Source organism: Myotis yumanensis, unplaced genomic scaffold (genome assembly GCF_028538775.1).
Source record: "Myotis yumanensis isolate MYYU_CA2020_CCGP unplaced genomic scaffold, mMyoYum1.0.hap1 SCAF_1, whole genome shotgun sequence".
Classification (NCBI taxonomy): domain Eukaryota; kingdom Metazoa; phylum Chordata; class Mammalia; order Chiroptera; family Vespertilionidae; genus Myotis; species Myotis yumanensis.
The window spans coordinates 131,907,182-131,929,317 of NW_027223752.1; the positions used below are offsets into that span (position 1 = coordinate 131,907,182).

The following is a 22,136-nucleotide window of genomic DNA, read 5'->3' on the forward strand; positions in this document are numbered from 1 at the left end:
AAAAAGGTTAATGTGAGAAGGAAATACATTATCAGCTTGTAAATATCAAAAACATGTATTTCATTGCAGAAAAAAAAGAACCAAGGAAAAATTTGCTAATCAAGGAGCTGAAAAGTTAAGTACAGAGAAAAGTGAATGGAAAAAAAGCATAGGAAGAAGTTGAGCAATTATCGGTTGCCTTTAAAAGATAAAACGACTACAGGGCAATTGTGTAAGTGGACAAAATAAAATGAAGACATGAGGAATTACATAGAGCATATAACTTATGTGATAAACAAGTTTGTTAAGCTCTGTTTCTGCCTTCTGAGAAACCAGCATCACCACTGTGAGAGTTTGAAAAGAGGTAAAATTCAGAGTAGAAAGGCACTGCCTTGTTGATGTAAACATGTGGTCTGTGTTTCATGGGGAAGCACTGAGACTCAACCTTTTGTGGAGACACAATGTTCTGTCTGCCATGTACAAAGCTAAAGTCTTAGGAATAGTAACTGTTTTAGCTTTCATGTATTTGTATAGCAAGAGTTGTTAACTGAATACACATTTGAGAAATAGAAAAAATTATTTACATAAACTATTAGAGTTCTAATGTTTTCTGAAAGTCTTAGAAATGCACCAAAAGTCCAAAATCAGTCAATGTAAAATTGAGTCTCCCTATTTAACACAGATTGAAAGGACAATGAGGAACTAGGTGACATGCATTGTGTTAGGAACACAAATATTAAAAAACAGTTGAATATAAAAAATTTTGAAATCAGAGAAATTCTATCTGTTATAAAATTGTCGGGAATAAATTTTTAAGTTTTCAGTTCTAAGAAAACAATTCCAAGTGCAAGAAAATATAGTGATACGTCTGTTCAAGCTAATTTTAACTTTTGTAATTTATCATAATAAACTAAATAACAGAGTTAAATAAAACTGTGAAATCACTTCTGGTGTATTGGACAAACATCCAGAATTAAACTAGAATGTGAAAATTGATGGTAAGAATGAACAAATCAGATAAGTAGCAAGCTATACCAGTACAATGGAATCAATTGGGCAAGGCTCACTTCCATGTAATGACAGCAAATGCAACAAATCTAAATATCATGAACGTGAAGAGAACTGAAATCACAGATTGGAGCGATACTTTGGGTATGGGGGTGGCCGGCGGGGGGAGGGGGAACCTCAGCTCGACCTACACCCTCTCCAATCTGGGAGCCCTCAGGGGAGCCCTCTCTAATCCGAGAGTTTCTATCTGTCTTTGCAATCATATGAGTGAATTGTCTGAGACCCCCAACCCAGTTTGGTTTGTTGCTCACAGATTAATAGAGGCATTTTTTTTTCTTTGCTTCATTGGTGGAGATTTCCAGGAAGTTTTAGGATATCTTCCCTTTAATTTTTCCTAGACACTCTGATTTTACTTATTTCTCTCACTTTTGCTTTCCCTTCATCCCCAACCTCAACAGTAACTTGCTCTAGGCTCACTTTGCTCTAGTGCAGCAGTTCTCAACCTGTGGGTTGCGACCCCTTTGGCGGTCGAACGACCCTTTCACAGGGGTCGCCTAAGACCATCCTGCATATCAGATATTTACATTACTATTCATAACAGTAGCAACATTACAGTTATGAAGTAGCAACGAAAATAATTTTGTGGTTGGGTCACAGCATGAGGAACTGTATTTAAAGGGCCAGCAGGTTGAGAACTACTGCTCTAGTCTCTAGAAGAACTAGGATTCCTAGCATTCCTGGTGCTCCCTGCACTCTGGGCTTCCACTTCAGGTCCAGGGGCTGCCACCAAAACTACTATTTCCAGAATTCCTGGTGCTCCCCAGGTTCTGGGTTTTCCCCAACTGAGGGAGCCACATCCCCCCAAGCTGCGGGCTCCCCAGTAATTTGCTCTGTTTATGCAAATTACCCACCACCTTTGTCAGGTTAATTTGCATACTCACTCTTCATTGACTGGTGGGCGTGGCTGGTGGTTGTGGCTTGTGAGCAGGGCTTTCGCTTAGCAGAGGAATGACTAATTTGCATGTTTCTCTTTTATTATATAGGACTAGTAGCCCGGTGCACAAAATTCGTGCACTGGGGTGGGGGGGGGAAGGGGCCCCTCAGTCTGGCCTTTACCCTCTCCAATCTGAGACCCCTCAGGGAATGTCCATACGTCCTGTTTGTGCCCACACTTTTAACAGATAACAGCCCTGTTGTTGTTTCTTTCTTATGCTTAAAACCATTGGAATTAGTAGGTATTCAAAGTGTGTATACATTTTGGGGGGACACCCTGTATATCTCTAGTCAGCAGTGAAAGAAACCAACAGCAGATTTGGAACCCCCAGGCGGGGAACCTTGCTCACTCCCCACATGTCTCCCCACTTCACTTTCCACCTTCGTGGGCAGCAGAAGAATCAATGTTTTCTCTAATTAATTCGGAAAAGCACGTCCTGTCATCTGCTGCCCAGCAGGAGTGCACTAGGCCCCAAGCAAGCGAGGCTCAGTCAGGGCAGCCTTCGCTTATGGGTGCTGGCACCCAAAGTGCATATTCCTCCTCTATAGTCGCCCCAACTATCCCACTGTTTCACTGAGAGGACAGAATTCCTCTCTGCCTCTGGGTTCTTGATCTTGAACGCTGACCGAAGGCACCTCAGCGAGGGCCCCCCGTGCCCACCAGGTGTGTCTGTCTGCACCTGCTCCTGCCTCAGCACCTGCATTAACCACACCCCAGAGGTGATCTCGTAGCTGCACTGGCCTCCATGGGAACAGGGCATCACCACTCCACCCTCTCACTGTCATCTCACAGGTGCCCGCCCTCAGCACCCAGAACACCCAGACACTCTCCAAAGGACGTGAGTGCATCAGCGGGGATGTGTGCACATCCTGTGGGGGTGTTAGGCATGCCGGGTTGATGGAAGTGCGGTGGAGAGGCAGGGGGAACTTGTGCACGCCTTGGTTTGCAACTGTTGCAGGTGTGAGAGGGTGACAGTGTGCTGGGGGATGTTTGCACGCCAGGGGGGGATGTGCACATGGGAGGCCTCTGGCTTTGCAGATCCACAAACCCCTGTGCTGTGGCCAGGAGGACGTCAGTTTGGCCCGCCATGGTGGCTGTCACTGGGATCCTGCACCTTCTGGGCCAGGAGGAGGATCTTGCACAGCCCCTCCTTGGGGCCTGCGGGCGCTACTTCAGTTCAGCCTGAAGGATCCGCTTGGTGCACTCACAGCTGTCACCACTGCCATGTGTGGAGTACAGGCCGCCCTTCGCCTGCCTGCCTCCCCTGTCCAGAGGCTCTCTGCACTGCTCACCTGCCCAGAGTGACTGGGGCTGGGCAGAAGCCAGGCGTCCTGCCCTGCCCAACCCCGGCCCATCTGCCCCTGTGTGAGCTGCCCTCCGCCAGGAAGGGTCATGGATCCGGGTCCCAGGACCTCGGACAGCCTCAAGCACTGCCCCCCGCCTGGCAGGGTCACAGATCTGGTCCTGGGAAGAAAAACAGCCTCAAGCACTGCCACCCACCCACCAGGTCACAGAACAGGGTTCCAGGACCACAGACAGCCTCAAGTGCAGTCCCCTGCCCAACAGGGTCACAGATCCATGTCTTGGTCCCATGGACAGCCTCTCGCAGTGCCCCCCGCCTGGCAGATCATGGATCTGGGTCCCAGACCGCGGACAGCCTCAAGCACTGACCCCGCCCAGCAGGGTCACAGATCCGGGTCCGTACTTCGGACAGCCTTGCCCGCTGCCGCCTGCCTTCAGTATGCAAATTAGCTGCCATCTTGTTGCTTCAGGGTGGGGGTCCCCACTGGGGTGCCTGGCCAGCCTGGATGAGGGGATGATGGCTGTTTGCAGCTGGTCACATCCCCTTCAGGGTGGGGGTCCCCACTGGGGTGCCTGGCCAGTCTGGGTGAGGGGCTGAGGGCCATTTTCAGGCTGGTGGGCGACTGAAGCTCCCAACCTCTCCTTTTCTTTTCTTTTCTTTTTTTTATTCTGGGATTTATTTACCTTCTATGGCTATCACTGGAGTTGAGATCCAGCTTTAGCTCTGAGGCTTGGCTCCAGTTTGCGGCCTCAGCTGCTAAAAGCAGGAATCTAGGGTTTCTTTGGTTCTATAATTGCGACATTGTTTCGGTCCTGCTGCTTCAGCTCTGATGGCTGATAGCAGGTTTCTGGGTTTTCTTTAGCTTCTATAATTGCAACAGTGTTTCTTAAACTGCAGCTCAGAGGCCGGCAAGGCAGGCGGGGAACCTTGGCTTCCTCCATTACTGGAGCACAAGCCTCCTGTTCACTTCAGCTGCTTGGCTGCCAGCCGCCATCTTGGTTGGCAGTTAATTTGCATATCACCCTGATTAGCCAATGGGAAGCATGTCGGAGGTATGGTTAATTACCATGTTTGTCTATTATTAGATAGAATTGTCCTTAAAGTTAGAAAAACAATGCCGAATAAGACAGAGCACTACAGTAGGAATAGTTCAAAATGTTTAAAGTTTGCAAATAAAGGGGATTGATAAACAAATTCAATATTGATGCATTTGTAATATTTACTCTTTAGAATCATAACTCAATAATCTTTAGAAGTCTGTTTGTTTTATAATGCCCTATCCCCAAACCCACCCCTTTCTATTATTTTAGGCATGTTACCATCTCTCATAGAATTAGTTGTTTTCCTAATGGCAATAATTACCTTCCCAGTGACTCTACAAGGCACCTTCTTTCCACAAGTCTAAGAATTTTGTAAACCCCAACTGCTAAGAAATTTGGCGGCCTATCTCTATAACTTGATAGATTGGTGCTTCAGACTCTCTCTTCCTGAGTCTAGCATGATTTGGCAAACCAATGCCCCTCAGGGAAACTATGTATACCTTGAAACTACAATGTTAAGTTTAAAATCAACTATTTTTTTCAATTTATATAGAAATACTAAGAGTAAGCACCTCATTCCTTCCAAAATATTAAACAAAAACATTTCCATAAATATGTTCCCTTGCATTGCTTCTGCATTTACATTCTTTTCCCTCTTCATTTTGCATTTTCTGATTTTCTGGTGAGGACATTTCAAGTCTGCATCATAGTATTGCTTAACAATTTACAAAAGCATTTGATTTTTTTTTTTTTGTACCAGTAGCCCAGTTTTACAAATTTTTAACAACTGAGACTATATTTGGCCTAAAGGCTGTCTAGAAATTCTTAGCTTTGCTCTTCTATGTTGTGTTATGATGAAGCAAACTAAGAAAAAGAGGTTGAAGTCTCATTTAGCACAGGCCTGTGCTATCTTTCCCTGCATGAAAAACACCATAAAAAATAATGAAAACCATAAACCATCGTGCATTGATTGAAATGGGTATTTCAGTGGGTGACATCAGCATCATGACAAAGTGTGTCTCCTCTTAAATCTACAACAAGTGGAACATCTAGAACCCAACAAAGGCACCTCTACTCACCTCGATAGTGGACGTCTTGGGATATGCAGGAGAGGCAGGATGGAGAGAGGAGCAGGGACAGGTCCCTACTGCAGTTCTCCAAGGACACAGCTGAACTTACAGCCCTTGAAAACACAGTACTGGTGGGGGAGGCAGGGTGCACTGCCCATACCACTGCCCAGTAGGAGTCCCTCCCCTCCCCAAATCCAGATCCCTCCCCAGCTGCAGCTGTGCTCACACCACCACAGACCAGGAGCAGCAGCAGAGCCAAGTTTCCAGCCTCCAGGCCACAGCACAATGCTGCCAGTGGCCAAAGGGAATGAGGCAGCAACTCAGTAGGCTCACAAACTGGCTCCCCTCAACTGGCCACACCCACACCTACTACCATGGGGTGCCCTGAGGCCCTGGCGACCAGGATACAGCACTGGCACCCACCACCCTAGTTACCCAGGCTGCCGCTCCCATGTCCAAGGGTAAGCCTCAAACACTTTAACTCACTGCACACCCTCCCCAAGCTTCAGTAGTACAGGTAAGAGAAAAGAAAAACTGCACTATAAGACCATCTACTGGAAAACAAAAGAAAGACCTGAAATTATCAACCTGCTGAATTGTGAAAATCACAACATTCCTAAGAAAAGTGTTCAGCACTTCAAATGTGCCAGCAGAGGAACAACCCATCAAGCAGCCTGGACCACCATAGTAAGACTAACACAGAAAGAAAATGATAATTCTCCAGAAGGAAACTCAGAATACTGGACGATAGTGATCTAAATGAACAGAGAAATCAAAATAGCAAAGTAGTCATGAAGGAACTCAGCGAGATACAAGAAAACTCAAAATCAGTTCAACAAGCTCAGGAATGAAATGAATGAACAGAAGCAGTACTTTACCAAACAGATGAGAAGTATAAAAAAGAACCAAACAGAAATTCTGCTGCTGAAGAAGTCAATAATAAGATGAAGAAGGAATATTTTAATAGCACTGATACACAATGGAAGCTAGTTGCTGTTTCAAGACTCCCTATCATTGCCATCTTAGTCATCAATCATTCAAGTGCTGTGCAGATAAACAGACATAAGTACCCTTCATTTAAAAATTCAAATATTAATACATAAATTTAAAAATAAAAATTCAAATATTTGTTAAATTTAACTATTTTATGAATGACCAGCTGCTCAGCAAGACATTTTATAACAATTGGAATGAAATTGCAGAAGTAAATAGCAATTAACACTGTCCTTTGACCTAAGAAGATGACAAACATTTTCACTTAGAGAAATTTAACCTTTTAGTGCTACAAGTTTATTTAATTCATTAAAATGATTTATCTCCATTTCATTTAAGTAGCAAATATCCATAAATGGTTAAATATTTAGATGTCAATCATTCACTTATGGTTAGGGGTGGAAAAGTTGGGGTTCAACAAAACTTAAAAATGGTTATGAACCATCACCAATTTAAAATCCATTAGAAAGTAAGCCAAAGCATCTCCAAGTACACCACTGGTTATTAGACAAGAATATATAATTTCTAAAATCAAAGTGACATGCAGCTTTTTAAGAAGTTTAAAATGTGTCACTTCAGGCATAGTAATTGAATAAAGTTAATGATAGGTATCTCTTGCAAATGAGACATCCAGGGACTTAAAAGTGATTATAAAATTTCTGTCTCCTTTCTACATTAGCACAATAATTAAGACTTTTTATTAGTGTGTACTAGTCAATCAAGCAACTCGGAATTTCACCAAATGAAACACAAGAATTATATCAGAAATCTGAAACCCAAGAGGAAAAAAGATAATATAACTAACCTGTGGTAAGTTGAAGTGCATGGACTTGAGGTAGGAATCCCCAAGTTTTCTCTTGGAATGGAATTTCTCTTGCTGAGCTGTTTCTCCCAGAAAAGTTTGTTGCTGACTTCTGCTAGCTTCTCCTTAATCCTAGGAAAACTGTAAACAACAAATGCTTAGTATTTTATTTTTCTCTAAGTGACTTGCAATTGTTTAAAGTAGCCAGGACAGTAAGTGGAATTGCCCACTAAATAGCATTTTAGCAATGAAAACATGTCAGAGCAGATCTGCTCTATTCAAGTACAGGTTCTTAATTTTTCTAAAAAAAGTACTTATGTTTCCAGGCAGTGGGGGGAGCGGGTTCCTAACTAAGTACTTAATCCAAAGTGGGGAGGCTATCAGTGATGCAGACGGCTTATCAGGTAATACTTGCTGCCTCTGGAAGGGCTGTACTTACAAGACCTTTTAAGATGCCCTTGGACATATTTAGTAGCCACTTTAGAGATTTAAAAAAAAATCCCTCAAAGATATTGTCAAGCATTTGCCTTCACCACCTTTGTACAATACACTCATTACCTTGGAGATATTAATCATTTAACACCCAGGCATTATTTAGAACAACAACCTGTAAGGGAGAACAAGATATCCTGGCTGCTGATCAAATGAATGAAAACAGCTCTAGAGGCCATCTATCTATATTATAAAAGGCCCGTGGCCATAATGCTGGAAAGCCAGAACAACCAAACAACCTATCACGAGAAGGTGCATGGAGCACCTCTCAGTCGCTGCCCCCCAGCCCGCCAGCCGTTTGGCACAGAGTCGGGGTCTGAAGCTTGCGTGGCAGAGGCAGTGAGCTACTCTCACACGGTGGGCCTGGGGTCCTGCTAGCATGGCGGGTCTGGGTTTTGTGTGATTTTGCTTGCTGGGCCTCTAGTTATGCAAAGTGTCTCCTTGGGAGTTCAACCAAAGACCGGGCATTTGATCACTTGCTATGATGTGTGCTCACCACCAGGGGGTGGTGAGGAATGAAGGGAGGCCCAGGCTGGCAGCCCAAAAGCCCTGATAAGCTCTCATCGCTGGCCAGGCCTAGGGACCCGATCTGTGCACCAATTTCATGCACTGGGCCTCTAGTCTATTGATAATAACAAAGTTCACAATCAAGAAAGTAAATATACCAAGTACCAGAATGTGTTGGAGTAACTTAACCCTTTGTGTTTAAGTTTTTATCTTAACTATTTCTATTTCGGGGGCTTCTGACAAGCAATTATACTAATAAAAAAGTAATATGCTAATTAGACCGGAGACCTTCTGAAGACCTTCTGACAAAGCCAGAGGCTTGGCCAGCCTGCAAACCGCCCCCAAACGGCCCTCAGCCCCTCACCCAGGCTGGCCATGCTCCCCCAGCGGGGACCCCCACCCCGATGAGGGCATGGCCAGCCTGCAAATGGCTTTTAGCCCCTCACCCAGGCTGGCCATGCCCTCCAGTGAAGGCCCCCACCCTGATGGGGGCATGGCTGGCCTGCAAACCACCCCAGCCACTCACCCAGGCCGGCCACGCCCCCCAAGGTGACCCACATCCTGATCTGAGACCCCCTTCAGGGCAGACCAACCAGCCCCAACCAATGCATCAGGCCTCTTTCTACATTAATAAAAGGGTAATATGCTAATTAGACCAGGAGACCTTCTGGATGTCTGTCCAGACAGAGTCATATTGGTGGGGCCAAGACAGAGGTGGTTAGGGGCAATCAGGCCAAAAGGGGAGGGCAGTTGGGATTATCAGGCTGGTCGGGGGGCAGCTGAGGTCGAGCAGGCAGGCAGACAGAGTGGTTAGGGGCTATCAGTCAGGCAGGCAGGTGAGCAGTTAGGAGCCAGCGGTCCCAGATTTCAAGAGGGTTATCTGACTGCCGGTTTAGGCCCGTTCCCTGTGGGGATTCCCACAGGGATCAAGCCTAAACTGGCAGTCGGACATCCCCCAAAGGGTTCCCAGATTGGAGAGGGTGCAGGCTGGGCTGAGGGATAACCCCTCCTCCCCTGTGCACCAATTTCGTGCACTGGGCCACTAGTTTTATAATAATATCACTGTTTACATTTTAGAGCTTCAAGACACTCAGCTTAAAGACTAGTAGTAGACCCAGATAACTACATGGAAATATTAAGTTGGGAAAATAAAGGCAGGTAAAAGCAAAAAAGGGGGAGAGATGAAACCATCTTAGAGGGACATTTGAAAGGTAAGTTTATTTACTAATATCACTTTCCAAAGTGAAACGACCTAGTTGGCTTTCACGCCCTACTAATCTATGAACCTGGCCCAATAGTAACTATGTTTAAAGTTTAGAGGCTAATTAATGAATTAAATTTATTTTCTCTGATTCTGCATTTGACTTACTCAGTTAGCTGATTTTCCAGTAACTTTCTGCCTTCCAATTCTTCTTGGTAGAGTCGCACATATTTTTTCAATTCTCTTTCGATATCATCTTGAGAAGTTTGCACTTTAGAGATTTCTGACTCCAACTCTTTATTTCTGAGTTCCAAGTGACTTGTTGAAGCCTGATCATTTATCATCTGCTCTGACAATTTTTGAGATGCTCTTTGTCTCTACAACAAATAAAAAGGATACGTTCTTAAAGTAATTATAAGCTGAACACTTATATTTGTTTTCTTTAGTTTTGAGTCACCAACTCAGAGATCAGCTTTCAGTGTGAAAAAAGCTGAAATTTAAAATAGTTATCATCAATGTCCACTGAATTGAATCTGAGTTATAAAGTTAATCATTATTCTATTAGTACTCATGTAATCTGATAATTCAAAGAATAATAGAATCAGTTTAAGATATTAAAAGTTAAAAAATATAACTTAATTCAAGAGTATGGTACAATTTTGAAATCATGTTTTTTACCTTTTCTTCCTAATAGTCTTATTTTACATCAACTGGTCTTAAAACTAAAATGAAGGATCATTTGGAAAGATCAATTTAGTGATAATGTTAGAAACTAAAATAGTGAAAAGGAAAAACAAATGCCACCTTCCTTCCAGAAATCTTCAAAATAAATTGCTATTAAAGGGAGTAAAGGAGAGGCAAAAATACTGTATTTATCGAAAAAGTAATTTGCAGTGAAATGAATTAAAGCACAATAAATCAAAAAAATTAACCTGTAAAAGTGAATTGACTTTTTCTACTTTATCTGCTACATCCCGTATTGCTCTTTCTTCAAGCTTCTTTTTATAGTCTTCTAATTCACATATTTCTACCATATTCTTTTCTATATTTCTGAGATTTACTGCTTCTTGTTTCGCCTTCTTTACTCTATCCTTTAGTTCTTCACGTCGCTTTAGAAGTGGTTCCATTGATAACTCCTGTTGAGGTGTCTTTTCCTCATCCAGACGTATACATTTTGAAGATGATGGTTGCAGTTTTGCTATAAGCTCATCATTCTGCATGAATAAAAGAATATAGTTTGGTTATGAAGGTGTGGACACCAGTATGAAATTTTGAAATGAATTCAGTGGCAAAAAAATGTTACCTATACTCTGGTAGGATCTTAGAATGTGAAACCTTCAATTGCTCAGAATCAAGATCAAAGTTAAAACAACCAGGAGTCACAAAAATGTATTTACTGTTGTCATCTTTGCCACACAACATCTCTTCTGTCCTTGATTTTATACTCTTTTTTTTCTATGACTGTTTCATGTCTTTCCTCCACAAAATGACTATGCATTGCTCCTGAATAGAAAGTCTCATATCTCTTCCCCCATCTTAACACTTCATAATCTTACACAAAAGTTTTAGGGGAATGGTATTCAGATATTCAGGACTGAGTTAAAAAATGCCTCACAAAATAAGACTTTGGAAATGAGACTAATTAATTAATCTTATAAATATAGACTCTAATGTCATATGTCTTTTATTGAACTGTGAACGTTTGATGCTAATTTGAATTGCGTTCCAAAAAGAAATGATTCCCTGCGTTACTGAGAAATTACATCTCTCACTATAAAAGTTTAGCGAGATGAGCCCTACATTTTTTATAATAAAAAAAAATGGGGATGGGGCTTAATCCAATAGTGCTATCTTGAAATTCTCTGTTATTTCCCACAAACTAAGGAAACATAGTAAACAAAACAACATCATCAACAACAACAACAAACTTGCTGGAATGTCAGTGATCATGACTTGGGAAGAACTACTTTCCTTCAGATACAATGATTACTTGGTAAGACAAGGTGAGGGATGTTAAGTTTTTGAAGCACGTCTCCAGATTCTCTGGCACTTGTCCAGGAAATAGGTGCTGGCCTCAGTGCTACCTGGGTTCTGGTGAATAGGATATGGAGACTGCTGTGTGACTGCTATGTCTGGGTGCCATCGGACTCTCTCCCGAGGGAAGCTCACCCTGGGAACCCAGCCACCATGTTGTGAAGAACGAAGCAGCCCAAGCCACATGGTCATCCTCACATAGGTGTCCAGATGAGACTGCCCCAGAGAACGTCCCAGCCAAAAGCCCGCTGCACCTGAGAAACCCGTGAATGACCAAGCCTTTAGAGATGATACAACTTCCCAGCTTCAAGTCATCCCAGCTGATGGTAAGTGGAAAACAAATGAGCTGGCCTCACTGCAGATTTGTGAACAAGTAAATGCTGCTTTAAGACACGAAGTTTGGAGGTGGTTACTGAGCAGCAATAAGTAACTGGCACAGATACTGACATTAAAAATAGAGTGCTGACACTAAAAAAGAAACACACACACATATGGGAGCACCTCTGAACAGGTGGCAGGTAGAACCCGGCATAATGTAGAGAAGCATGAGAATAGAAACCAAAAGGGACTCCAAGAAAGGGTGAGTGGAGGCCTGATGGCCCCTGAGGAGGCTGACAGCAAGGGCTTCTGGGCAAGTGAACACAATGACACTGAAAGGATTCTCACTAGGAAGCAGCTGAAAGTGAAATTGATGAGAAACATAAGCTAAAAATAGACAAATAAATATAAAAGGACCCCATTTACCGGGTTAAAATATTGATTTCTTGTTTATACCTTCTCCCACATGTCCAATTGTCAAATATCCTAACATAAAGAAATGGCTTCTGGGCTAACATCAAATCCAGGATGTCCAGAAAACATGTTTGAAGGATGAAGCCAAAACTCATAAAACTCTTAAGACCGTAGAAACATTTACGTGGTGCCTCAAAGGATTTTCAGAATGTAAGAATTTTAACGGCACTGTTCTATAACACCTCCAGGAAGCCCAGGTGAAGAGCTGATCTGAAAACAAGTGGTGAGGTGGCTTTTCTAATGCCATGAACCCCAATAAAATTAACTGGACAGACACTCAAAGTTCCTAAGAGAATGCTAGCTTGGCCTCCTGAGGGGAGACCGAGACAGTACACAATCAAAAGGGCCTCTGGGCCTTAGATGTTCCACAGGGAGGACGCAGGCTGTAAAAAGAGCTGCAAGCACCAGCCATTTCTTATGAAAAGGACAGAGCAAAGTCTCAGAGGGAACAGCCAAGGGCAACAGAGAAGCACTCAAAGGTCAGGACTAAGCTTTCCTTTCCTCAGTGAGGAAACAGAGAGGATTATGAAATCATTTTAAATCTCAGTGGCAAAACAACAGCAATGCCTTTTGGCACCATTTAAATACAATTTCTCTAGCTTACTTCAAGCTTGTTTGTATGTTATACCACAGTGTTTCTCCATAGGAAACAAATTGGTTTTAAAATTTTGAGATTTCAGCCCTAGCTGGTTTGGGTAAGTAGATAGAGCACAGCCTGCAGACTGAAGGGTCATGGGTTCCATTCAGGTAAGGGCACATTCCTGGGTTGTGGGCTCAATCCCCAGTAGGGGGCATTTAGGAGATAGCCCATCAATGATTCTCGTCATTGATGTCTCTCTCCCTCTCTCTCTCTCCCTCTCTCTCTCCCCCCCCCTTCCTCTCTAAAAACAAGTGGTGAGGTGGCTTTTCTAATGCCATGAATCCCAATAAAATTAATATATATATATATATATATATATATATATATATATATATATATATTAGAGGCCCGGTGCACAAAAATTTGTGCACTCCAGGGGAAGGGGGTGTCCCTCAGCCTGGCCTGTGCCCTCTCGCAGTCTGGGACCCTTCGGGAGATAACGACCTGCTGATTTAGGCATGCTCCCGGGTGGCAGAGGGCACACCCAATCCCTAGGTGCAGCCCCTGGTCAGGCTCAGAGCAGGGCCAATTGGGGAGTTGGGGCGCTGCCCCCTGTCATGCACAGAGTAGGGCGGATTGGGAGGTTGCGATGCCATCCTCAGTCATGCTCAGGATAGGGCCGATTGGGGGGTTGGGGCACTGCCCCCTGTCACACTCAAGGCAGGGTCGATGGAGATGTTGCGAAGCCACACCCTGTCACGCACAGAGCAGGGCCAATCAGGGGGTTGGGGCGCTGCCCCCTGTCACTCACAGACCAGGGTCGATCAGGGGTTGGGGAGCTCCCCCCTGTCAGGCACAGAGTAGGGCCAATAGGGGAGTTGGGGCACCACCCCCTGTCACACACAGAGCAGGGCGGATCAGGGGGTTGGGGCGCTGCACCCTGTCACACTCATGGCAGGGCTGATGGGGAGGTTATGGCTCTACCCCGTTACACACAGAGCAAGGCCCATGGAGCGGGGTTGGGGCGTCACCCTCTATCACCCACAGAGCAGGGCCGATCAGGGGTTTGGGGCACCACCACTGTCACACTCAAGGTGGGGCTGATGGGGAGTTTATGGCTCTACCCTGTCACACACAGAGCAGGGCCAATGGGCGGGTCGGGGGGTTGGGGCACTGCACCCTGTCACACACAGAGCCGCAGGGCGATCAGTGGTTTGGGGAGCTCCCCCCTGTCAGGCACAGAGCAGGCCTGATCAGGGGTTTGGGGCGCCTTCCCCTGTCATGATCAGAGCAGGTCAGATATGGAGGTTGTGGCCCTGCCCCCTGTCACAGAGCCGCAGGGTGATCAGGGGTTTTGGGCGCTGCCCCCTGTCATGTTGATCCCGGGGCCTGGATCCTAGGTGCTCTGCTGATCCGGTCCCAGGAGGCATATTACCCTTTGGGGGCCGGCTGGTTTGCCCTGAAGGGTGTCCTGGATCAGGGTGGGATCCCCCACTGGGATGCCTGACCAGTCTGGCGGAGGGGCTGAGGGCCGTGTTCAGGCTGGCAGGTGACTGAAGCTCCCAACTGCTCCTTTTTTTTCTTATTTTTTTTTCTGTTCTGGGCCAGCTTTAGCTCTGAGTCCTCGATGCTGAAAGCCAGTTTCTGACCTTTGTTTTTCCTTCTGTATTTGATACAATGTTGTGGTCAGGCTGGCTGAAGCCCAGCTAACTGAAAGCCGGTTTCTGGGGTTTTGTTTAGCTTCTATATTTGCAACATAGTTGCTTAGAGTTGCAGCTGAGTGGCCCGCAAGTCAGGCGGGGAACATTGGAGTCTGCCATCACTGGAGCAAGCAAGCCTTCCTGTTCGCTTCAGTGCATGGCTGCTGGCCGCCATCTTGGCTGACAGTTAATTTGCATAAGGATATGCTGATTAGCCAATGGGAAGGGTAGTGGTCATACACTAATTACCATGTTTCTCTTTTATTAGTGTAGATATTTAAAAATAAAATAAAATTTGAAATTTCAAAGTCAGGCATTTCTAAATAGGAAAGGTGACAGTCCAGATTTTAATCTTCTCCTCCCCAGGTGGTGAAAGCTTCTGGCAAGTCTATGAATTATGAGTTAAACACAATGAAAGAAATGGCTAAGTCAGCAGATCCTGTTACTAGGATTTCATGGAAATGGAAGTGAAGTGGGAGGCACTGGGTTAGAGGCTGAAGGTTTAAATGCAGACAAAAAGGAATGGGTGTTATCATTGTAAGCCTACTTTCCCATCATGTCACAGAGTCAGCAAAACATAAGCTGGCAATAAGCTTTATCAAGAAACAAGAAATCTCCATGAAAGTAGAGGTAAAAACATGCCACTACACTGACTTTTTTTTATTACATAAAACAGCTGGTACTATGCAAGATGACTGGGAAAGATTCTCATAAAATTTGATTTGGTACTGGCATAAGGACAGACTTATTCATCAGTGAAGTAGAAGGGAGAAACCAAATCTAAGCCCAATTTGTGGCCAACTGCTTTTTGACAAGGGTGCCAAACAATTAAATCAGATATGAATAGTCTTTTTAACAAATTGTCCAGGGACAGCTGGATATCCACATGCAAATGAATAAAATTTGACCTCTACCTCAGACCATACATAAAAGTTAACTTAAAATGTAAAAGCTGAAACTATAAAAGACTTAAGAAGAAAACATTGGTGTATATCTTCATGACTGGATTTGGCATCGTTTAAATACAATGTCTCCTCTGCCTTACTTCAGGTTTATATGTGAAACCAAAAGACAAAAATAGATTAACTGGACTTCATCAAAATCAAAACCGTCTGTGCTTTGAAAGGCACTATCAGGAAACTGAAAAGGTAAGTTACTGAATGGAAGAAATATTTGAAAATCCTTTATCTAATAAGGGATTTGTATGTAGGACATTTAAAGAACTCTTACAATTCAATAATACAAAAACAATCCAATTAAAAATGGGCAAAGGAATTGAATAGATAGTTTTTCAAAGAATATATACATGTCAAAAGATAGTGAACATCACTAGTCATTAGAAAATTGTAAATCAAAACCAATAATAAGATGCCACTTCACACCCACTAGGATGGCCACAATAAAAAAAAAGTAATGACAAGTGTTGGCAAGAATGTGGAGAAATTGGAACCCTCATACACCATCAGTTAAATACAAATGGTGCAGCCACTTTGGAAAACAATCAGGCAGTTTCTCAAAAGGTTAAAGATCTGATCAAGCAATTCCATTTATAATTATATTCCCAAGAGAATGAAAACAATATGTTCACATAAAAAGTTGGACATGAATGTTCATAGCAGTATTAGTAACAACACCAAAACGTGGAAGTAACCCAAAGGTTCATCAAATGATGAATAGATTTTAAGAAATGTGGTCGCTTCATGCAATGAAATGTTATTCAGCAATAAACAGGAATGAAGTACTGGTGATACGTGCTACAAAAGAGATGTACCTTGAAAACATTATGCTAAATAAAAAAGGCAGTCACAAAGGAGCACCTACTCTGTGATTCCACTGATATGTAATGGGCAGAACAGACAAATCTAGAGAGACTGAGAGGACAGTAGTGCTTCCTGAGGGCCAGGAAGAGTGGGGAAGTGGAAGCTGGCACAGGGTGGTTGGTAAAGGGCACAGGGCTACTTTTTAGGGGGATGAAAATGTCCCCAAACTGACTGTGATGATGATTGTGTAACTCTGTGAATACAGAAAAAGGCACTGAACTGTATACTTTAAATGAGTGAACTGCATGGTATGTTCATTATGACTCAGTGAAGCTTCCACCAAAAGTTTTTTGGACTTGTTGCTGGTGCCAGGGTTCAAGACATAGAGCAGTGGTTCTCAAGCCTCTGGCCCTTTAAATACAGTTCCTCATGACCCAACCATAAAATTATTTTCATTGCTACTTCATAACTGTAATGTTGCTACTGTTATGAATCATAAAGTAAATATCTGATATGCAGAATGGTCTCAGGCAAACCCTGTGAAAGAGTCGTTCAACTGCCAAAGGGGTTGGGACCCACAGGTTGAGAACCACTGACAGAGAGCGTTAACAGTAGGCCCTTTTTATAGAAAAGTGATAAAGAAAAAGCTGTCTTTTTCACTGATACCAAGTCTATAAAATTAACAGAAAAATCTATATTTCACTACTTAAAGCATTGAATGATATCTATTTCCCCAAATTAGGTGAATTTTGGGTCCCAAAACTGATTTAAAATTACCTTCTGTTTTGGCTTTTTAGACTGAATTTCCATGTCAGCTGGACTTGGTTTTGAATCTCCAGGGAAACTAAGCTCTTCATTATCACATTCATGTAATTTCTGTTTTGCAACTTTTAGGAGTTTTTTAAGTCTGAAGAAATGTACAAAGCAAATATGTCAAATTCTTTAAGATTAAATATTTAGTTATTATTTAAACAGATATTATGTTTATAAAATCATATAAAATAAATAAATCTATAAATTATGATGCTCTCATTTGTTCTAATCTAATATTTTCTGAAAGCATACTAGCTAAATTATAATCTTCTGTAAATAAAATGAAAAAAGTCTTGACATATGTGATATGGGTATATAGTTAATATTGTAACTATATAGACTCCTTATATTCATTTGACTATGTTAATATAAAACATTAATCTATTATTAAATATCAACTAGAAACCAGAAATCAGTATTCAAAGTGAAAAAGAAAACCACAATTACATGTGAATGTTTTGGAAAGACACAAAAATACCTTTTGGTACCTACTGACAATAGTCTACAAGAAGGAAGAAAAGTACCAACATCAAGGAGGTCATTCAAAATAGAATCAGGAAAGAAGAATCTTTGAAGTCTGAGTGGAAGGGGAAAGCAGAAAAAGGCAGGGGTTTAGAAGAAGGGAAATCAGAGAGATAATGTGTAACAGTCTCTTCAAGACTGTTTTAAGAAAAGATCTTTGCTAGCACAATGTTAAGAAAGTGAAAGGGTTATAATATAGAGAAAGACAGTAAAGTGAGAGGAAACACACTGAGAGAATCAAAGAACAAACTTAAGAATTCAGCCAATAAACAGAAAGGAAGCCATGTGGGGGCTCCCCAGACATGGGAAAAATGGCATTGTGTTTCTATGAGTGATAAACACAGGATTACCCAGCTTCTTCTTTAAATCATACAAACATTTTGTATATGTGATCTCTTTTATAACTAAAAAAAGAGAAAGAAACATAAGCCAAATCAAGATAATTATTGGCATTGTTAAACAGTGACACAGATAGATTTTAGTTATTAAATTACTAGAGGCACAGTGCACGAATTCGTGCACAGGTGGCACCACTCGGCCTGGCCAGTGATTGGGGCTGATTTTGGCCATCTTGCTCAGTCCCAATTGGGGCCAATCGGGGCTGGCCGGCCAAGGGGAGGGACTGTGGGAGGTAGGCCAGCTGCGGGAGGTTGGCCTTGTGAGTGCACTGACCACCAGGGGGCAGCTCCTGCATTGAGCATCTGCCCCTTGGTGGTCAGTGGGTATCATATCAACCAGTGGACCAGTCGTTCAGTCAACCGGTAGTAACAGTCACTTATATATACACTAGTAGCCCGGTGCACAAAAATTTGTGCACTCAGGGGTGAGGGTGAGGGGTGGGGCCAGACCCCTCAGCCCGACCTGCATCCTCTGTCATGTTTCGAGACCCTGGCCACTCCTGGCCTAGGCACAGGCCTACAGGCTTGGGGTGGCCTGGCTCCCGAGGCCCCATTTTATCAAGGGAACAAAGTCAGTGTTAGTTACAGCCCTCACTGAACCCAGTACACTGCATCTGTGCATACAACTGCCTCGTTCATGCGCCTGCTCTGCCCTACTGAATTACTAACATCTTGAGGACATAGTGCTGTCTTATCCTGCTTCAAATTTCGGTGCCTGTCCTGGTGCCAGGGACCTGAGAGGTTTGCTGAGTGAGTGAATAATGAGTGAGTGAATGAGTGAATGAATGAGTGAGTAAGTGAATGAGCAAGCAGCTAAGGGGCAGGAACTTCTGCCGTGTTGCCATGGCAACAGGGCAGAAGTTCTGGCCCCACTCCCGGCTCCCTGAAGCCCACGCGGGAAAGTTCCCGCCCTGCTCCCAGTGCCTGGCGCCCCTCTCCTGGCTGCCTGACATCTTGAGAACATAGCTCTGCCTTATCCTGCGTCAACTTCAGTGCCTGCCCTCGTACCAGGGACCTGAGAGGGTTTGCTGAGTGAGTGAATGACTGAATGAATGAGCGAGTGAATGAGTGAATGAATGAGCAAGTAAGTGAATGAGCAAGCAACTACCTGTAGCAATAGTTTGCACACCGCTCTGGGCTGCCTGACGCAAACCCCGGGCAGTTCCCGCCCTGCTCCCAGGGGCCCCATTCCCCTCTCCCAGTTGCATAGTTTGCGCAGAGCAAAGGCGGTCCAGGTGTGCGTGTTGACAGATCCATACATTAGCACCCACCAACCCGGGATCCCCATGGAAGGGCCGTTTCTGGGCATGGCCATTGGCAGATTGGTGAATTAGCACCCTCCAAACCAGGATACCCATGGGAGGGCTGTTGTCGGGTGTAGCCGGAGGCTGATTGGTGCATTAGCACCCGCCAACCTGGGATCCCTGGGCAGGCCATTTGTGGGCGTGTCCGGTGGCAGATCACTGTGGTCCTGCCAGCCAGCCCTGGGTCGGGTCCCATACGCTCTGCCTGCCACCAGGGTCACAGATAGCAGGCCTGGATGGCAGCGGGACAGACAGGATGGCGCTGTCCCATCATGCCTGTAGTATGCAAATTATCCGCCATCTTTGTTGGCGGTTAACCGCCATCTTGGTTGGCAGTTAATTTGCATATCACCCAGATTAGCCAATGGGAAGCATGTCGGAGGTATGGTTAATTACCAAGCTTGTCTATTAGATAGGACTAGAGGCCGGGTGCACAAAAATTTATGCACTCAAGGGGCAGTGGGGAGCAGGAGTCCCTCAGCCCAACCTGTGCCCTCTCGCAGTCTGGGACCCCTCAGGGATGACCACCTGCTGGCTTAGGCCCGCTCCCCAGGGGATTGGGCCTAAGATGGCAAACAGACATCCCTCTGGCAGCCTGGCAGCCCTCGGGGGATGCCCACTTGCCAGCGGGGAGCAGACTTAAGCTGCAGTCAGACATCCTTATCACTTCTGAGGAGGCAGGAGAGGCTCCTACCACCACCGCTGTACTGGCAGCCATCACCCTGGCTTGTGGCTGAGCAGAGCTCCTCCCATGTGAGAGCACCCTGACCACCAGAGGGCAGCTCCTGCATTAAGCATCTTCCCCCTGGTGATCAGTGTGTGTTACAGTGACCAGCCAGTCCCAGTCCTTCTGCTGTTAGTGTCAGTTTGCATATTACCCTGTTACTATATAGGATAGAGGCCTGTTGCACGGGTGGGGGCCAGCTGGTTTGCCCTGAAGGGTGTCCTGGATCAGTGTGGGGGTCCCGCTTGGGTGCCTGGCCAGCCTGGATGAGGGGATGATGGCTATTTGCAGTTGGTCACACCCCCTTCAGGGTGCGGGTCCCCACTGGGGTGCCTGGCCTGTCTGGGTGAGAGCCTGAGGGCCGTTTTCAGGCTGGCGGGTGACTGAAGCTCCCAACCTCTCCTTTTCTTCTTTTTTTTTTTTTTGATTCTGGGATTTATTTACTTTCTATGGCTGTCACTGGAACTGAGAGCTAGCTTTAGCTCTGAGGCTTGGCTCCAGCTCTGAGACCTCGGCTGCTGAAAGCAGGTATCTGCTTTTGTTTGGCTTCTATAATTGAAACACTCTTACAGCTCCAGCTCTGAGGACTGGCTGGCTGAAAGCAGGTTTCTGGGCTCTGTTTAGCTTCTATAATTGCAACATAGTTGCTTGGAGTGCAGCTCAGAGGCCAGCAGCAGCAGGCGGGGAACCTTGGCTTCCTCCATCACTGGAGCAAGCCAGCCTCCTGTTCGCTTCAGCTGCCTGGCTGCCGGCCACCATCTTGGTTGGCAGTTAATTTGCATATCTCGCTGATTAGCCAATGGGAAGGGTAGCGAAGTTGCAGTTAATTACCATGTTTGTCTATTATTAGATAGGATAGATTTGAGTGCAGAAGGGATGCACACTATGAGAAGAAGGGAATATCACCAAAGAGAGCAGATATTTTGCAGAATTAAAAATTCAAGGTAGACATGAAAAGAACAGTTGACAGGATATGCAAAAGGCATCCTCATTATGGTTTTATGAATCATAAAAAAGTAAGTACAATATCATATCATTCAAAGCAGTTTCAGATTGCAATGTGTGTTTCTCCAGTAAGTTTTTAAATAGATAATTTAATTATAAAAATTTACAGAGGAAATAAATTTTATTTTAGTTTTAATAAAGTAAAATGACAGTTAAATCTTAATTCATGGCAGAAATGTTCTGAAATATTAAAATCTTACCGAGTAATCTCTTTTTCTAAATCACCAATATCATTTACTTCTTGCTGCAACCTCTGCTGCAGAAATATATTTAAGTCGATATATTTCTTTAACTCTTCTTTTTTGTGCTGACATTTTGAAAAAAAATTTAAAGAAAATTATTTAAAAAAATCTAGAGACTCTTCTTTTTTAAAAAATATGATTTCTAATGAATTCATGAATAACATGGGTAGACAAGTTTATAAATGGTAGTAGACAGGTTTATAAAATCTAGTTTATAAACGTGATGCCAATAGGACAGATTTAAAAAATAATGACTTCTTACAGCAGCTTAAATTGATTTTACATTTTCACCACTTTCTTTATGGAAATTAAATTGCCAAAGTTTGTGAAAACAGAGGTTTTGACATATAAATTACTAAGGGCTAAAATACTTTTTAAGGCTACATTGACCTTTTAGTTTCTAAAGATGCCCTAGAAACATTTTCATCAATAGTTCAAGATATTCCAGGTTCAATTAAATCACATCTTACTAAGGTAATCTTTGAAAGCTTCCCATGCAGTCCCCATTACCTTATGGTGGTAATCTGACTTTAGGATGATGTAGAATCTCATTCTCTGTAAGTTTTCTTCCATAGGTTTCATTTTCTACTTTTCTGTTATACACTTTCCTCTTTAAATAAAATGTCTTCTCTATATTACATAAAAGCATAACTTTTACTTGATTTTTGTAGCTTTTTCTGTCATCCTGTTGTCCCCATCCATTAAATATAACATTTTTTAATGCAAAGGTCTCACCCATATATTCATATTTTCACCACTCAATCTTTTTTTTCTTTCTTTCTTTCTTTCTTTCTTTCTTTCTTTCTTTCTTTCTTTCTTTCTTTTTTTTTTTTACATAAGAAGCTGACTTTCAATTCTATAATTTCACTAAAA

The 22,136-nt window shown here is 43.6% G+C and overlaps 1 protein-coding gene across 7 annotated transcripts in view; it reads right to left on the bottom strand.

Annotated features, from left to right (window-relative positions):
* Positions 1-22,136, bottom strand: part of LOC139021487 (ankyrin repeat domain-containing protein 26-like) — a 190,481-nt gene that overhangs the window by 24,714 nt on the left and 143,631 nt on the right. For 6 of the 7 annotated variants that reach the window (XM_070431883.1, XM_070431902.1, XM_070431878.1 and 3 more), the window contains 5 exons: positions 21,222-21,328; positions 17,033-17,162; positions 10,322-10,603; positions 9,558-9,766; positions 7,193-7,330 (listed from right to left, as the gene is read on the bottom strand). In XM_070431883.1, coding sequence (XP_070287984.1) covers positions 7,193-7,330; positions 9,558-9,766; positions 10,322-10,603; positions 17,033-17,162; positions 21,222-21,328 — 866 coding nt within the window. The remainder of the gene's footprint in view (positions 1-7,192; positions 7,331-9,557; positions 9,767-10,321; positions 10,604-17,032; positions 17,163-21,221; positions 21,329-22,136) is intronic. The other variant, XM_070431898.1, reaches the window with a different exon arrangement.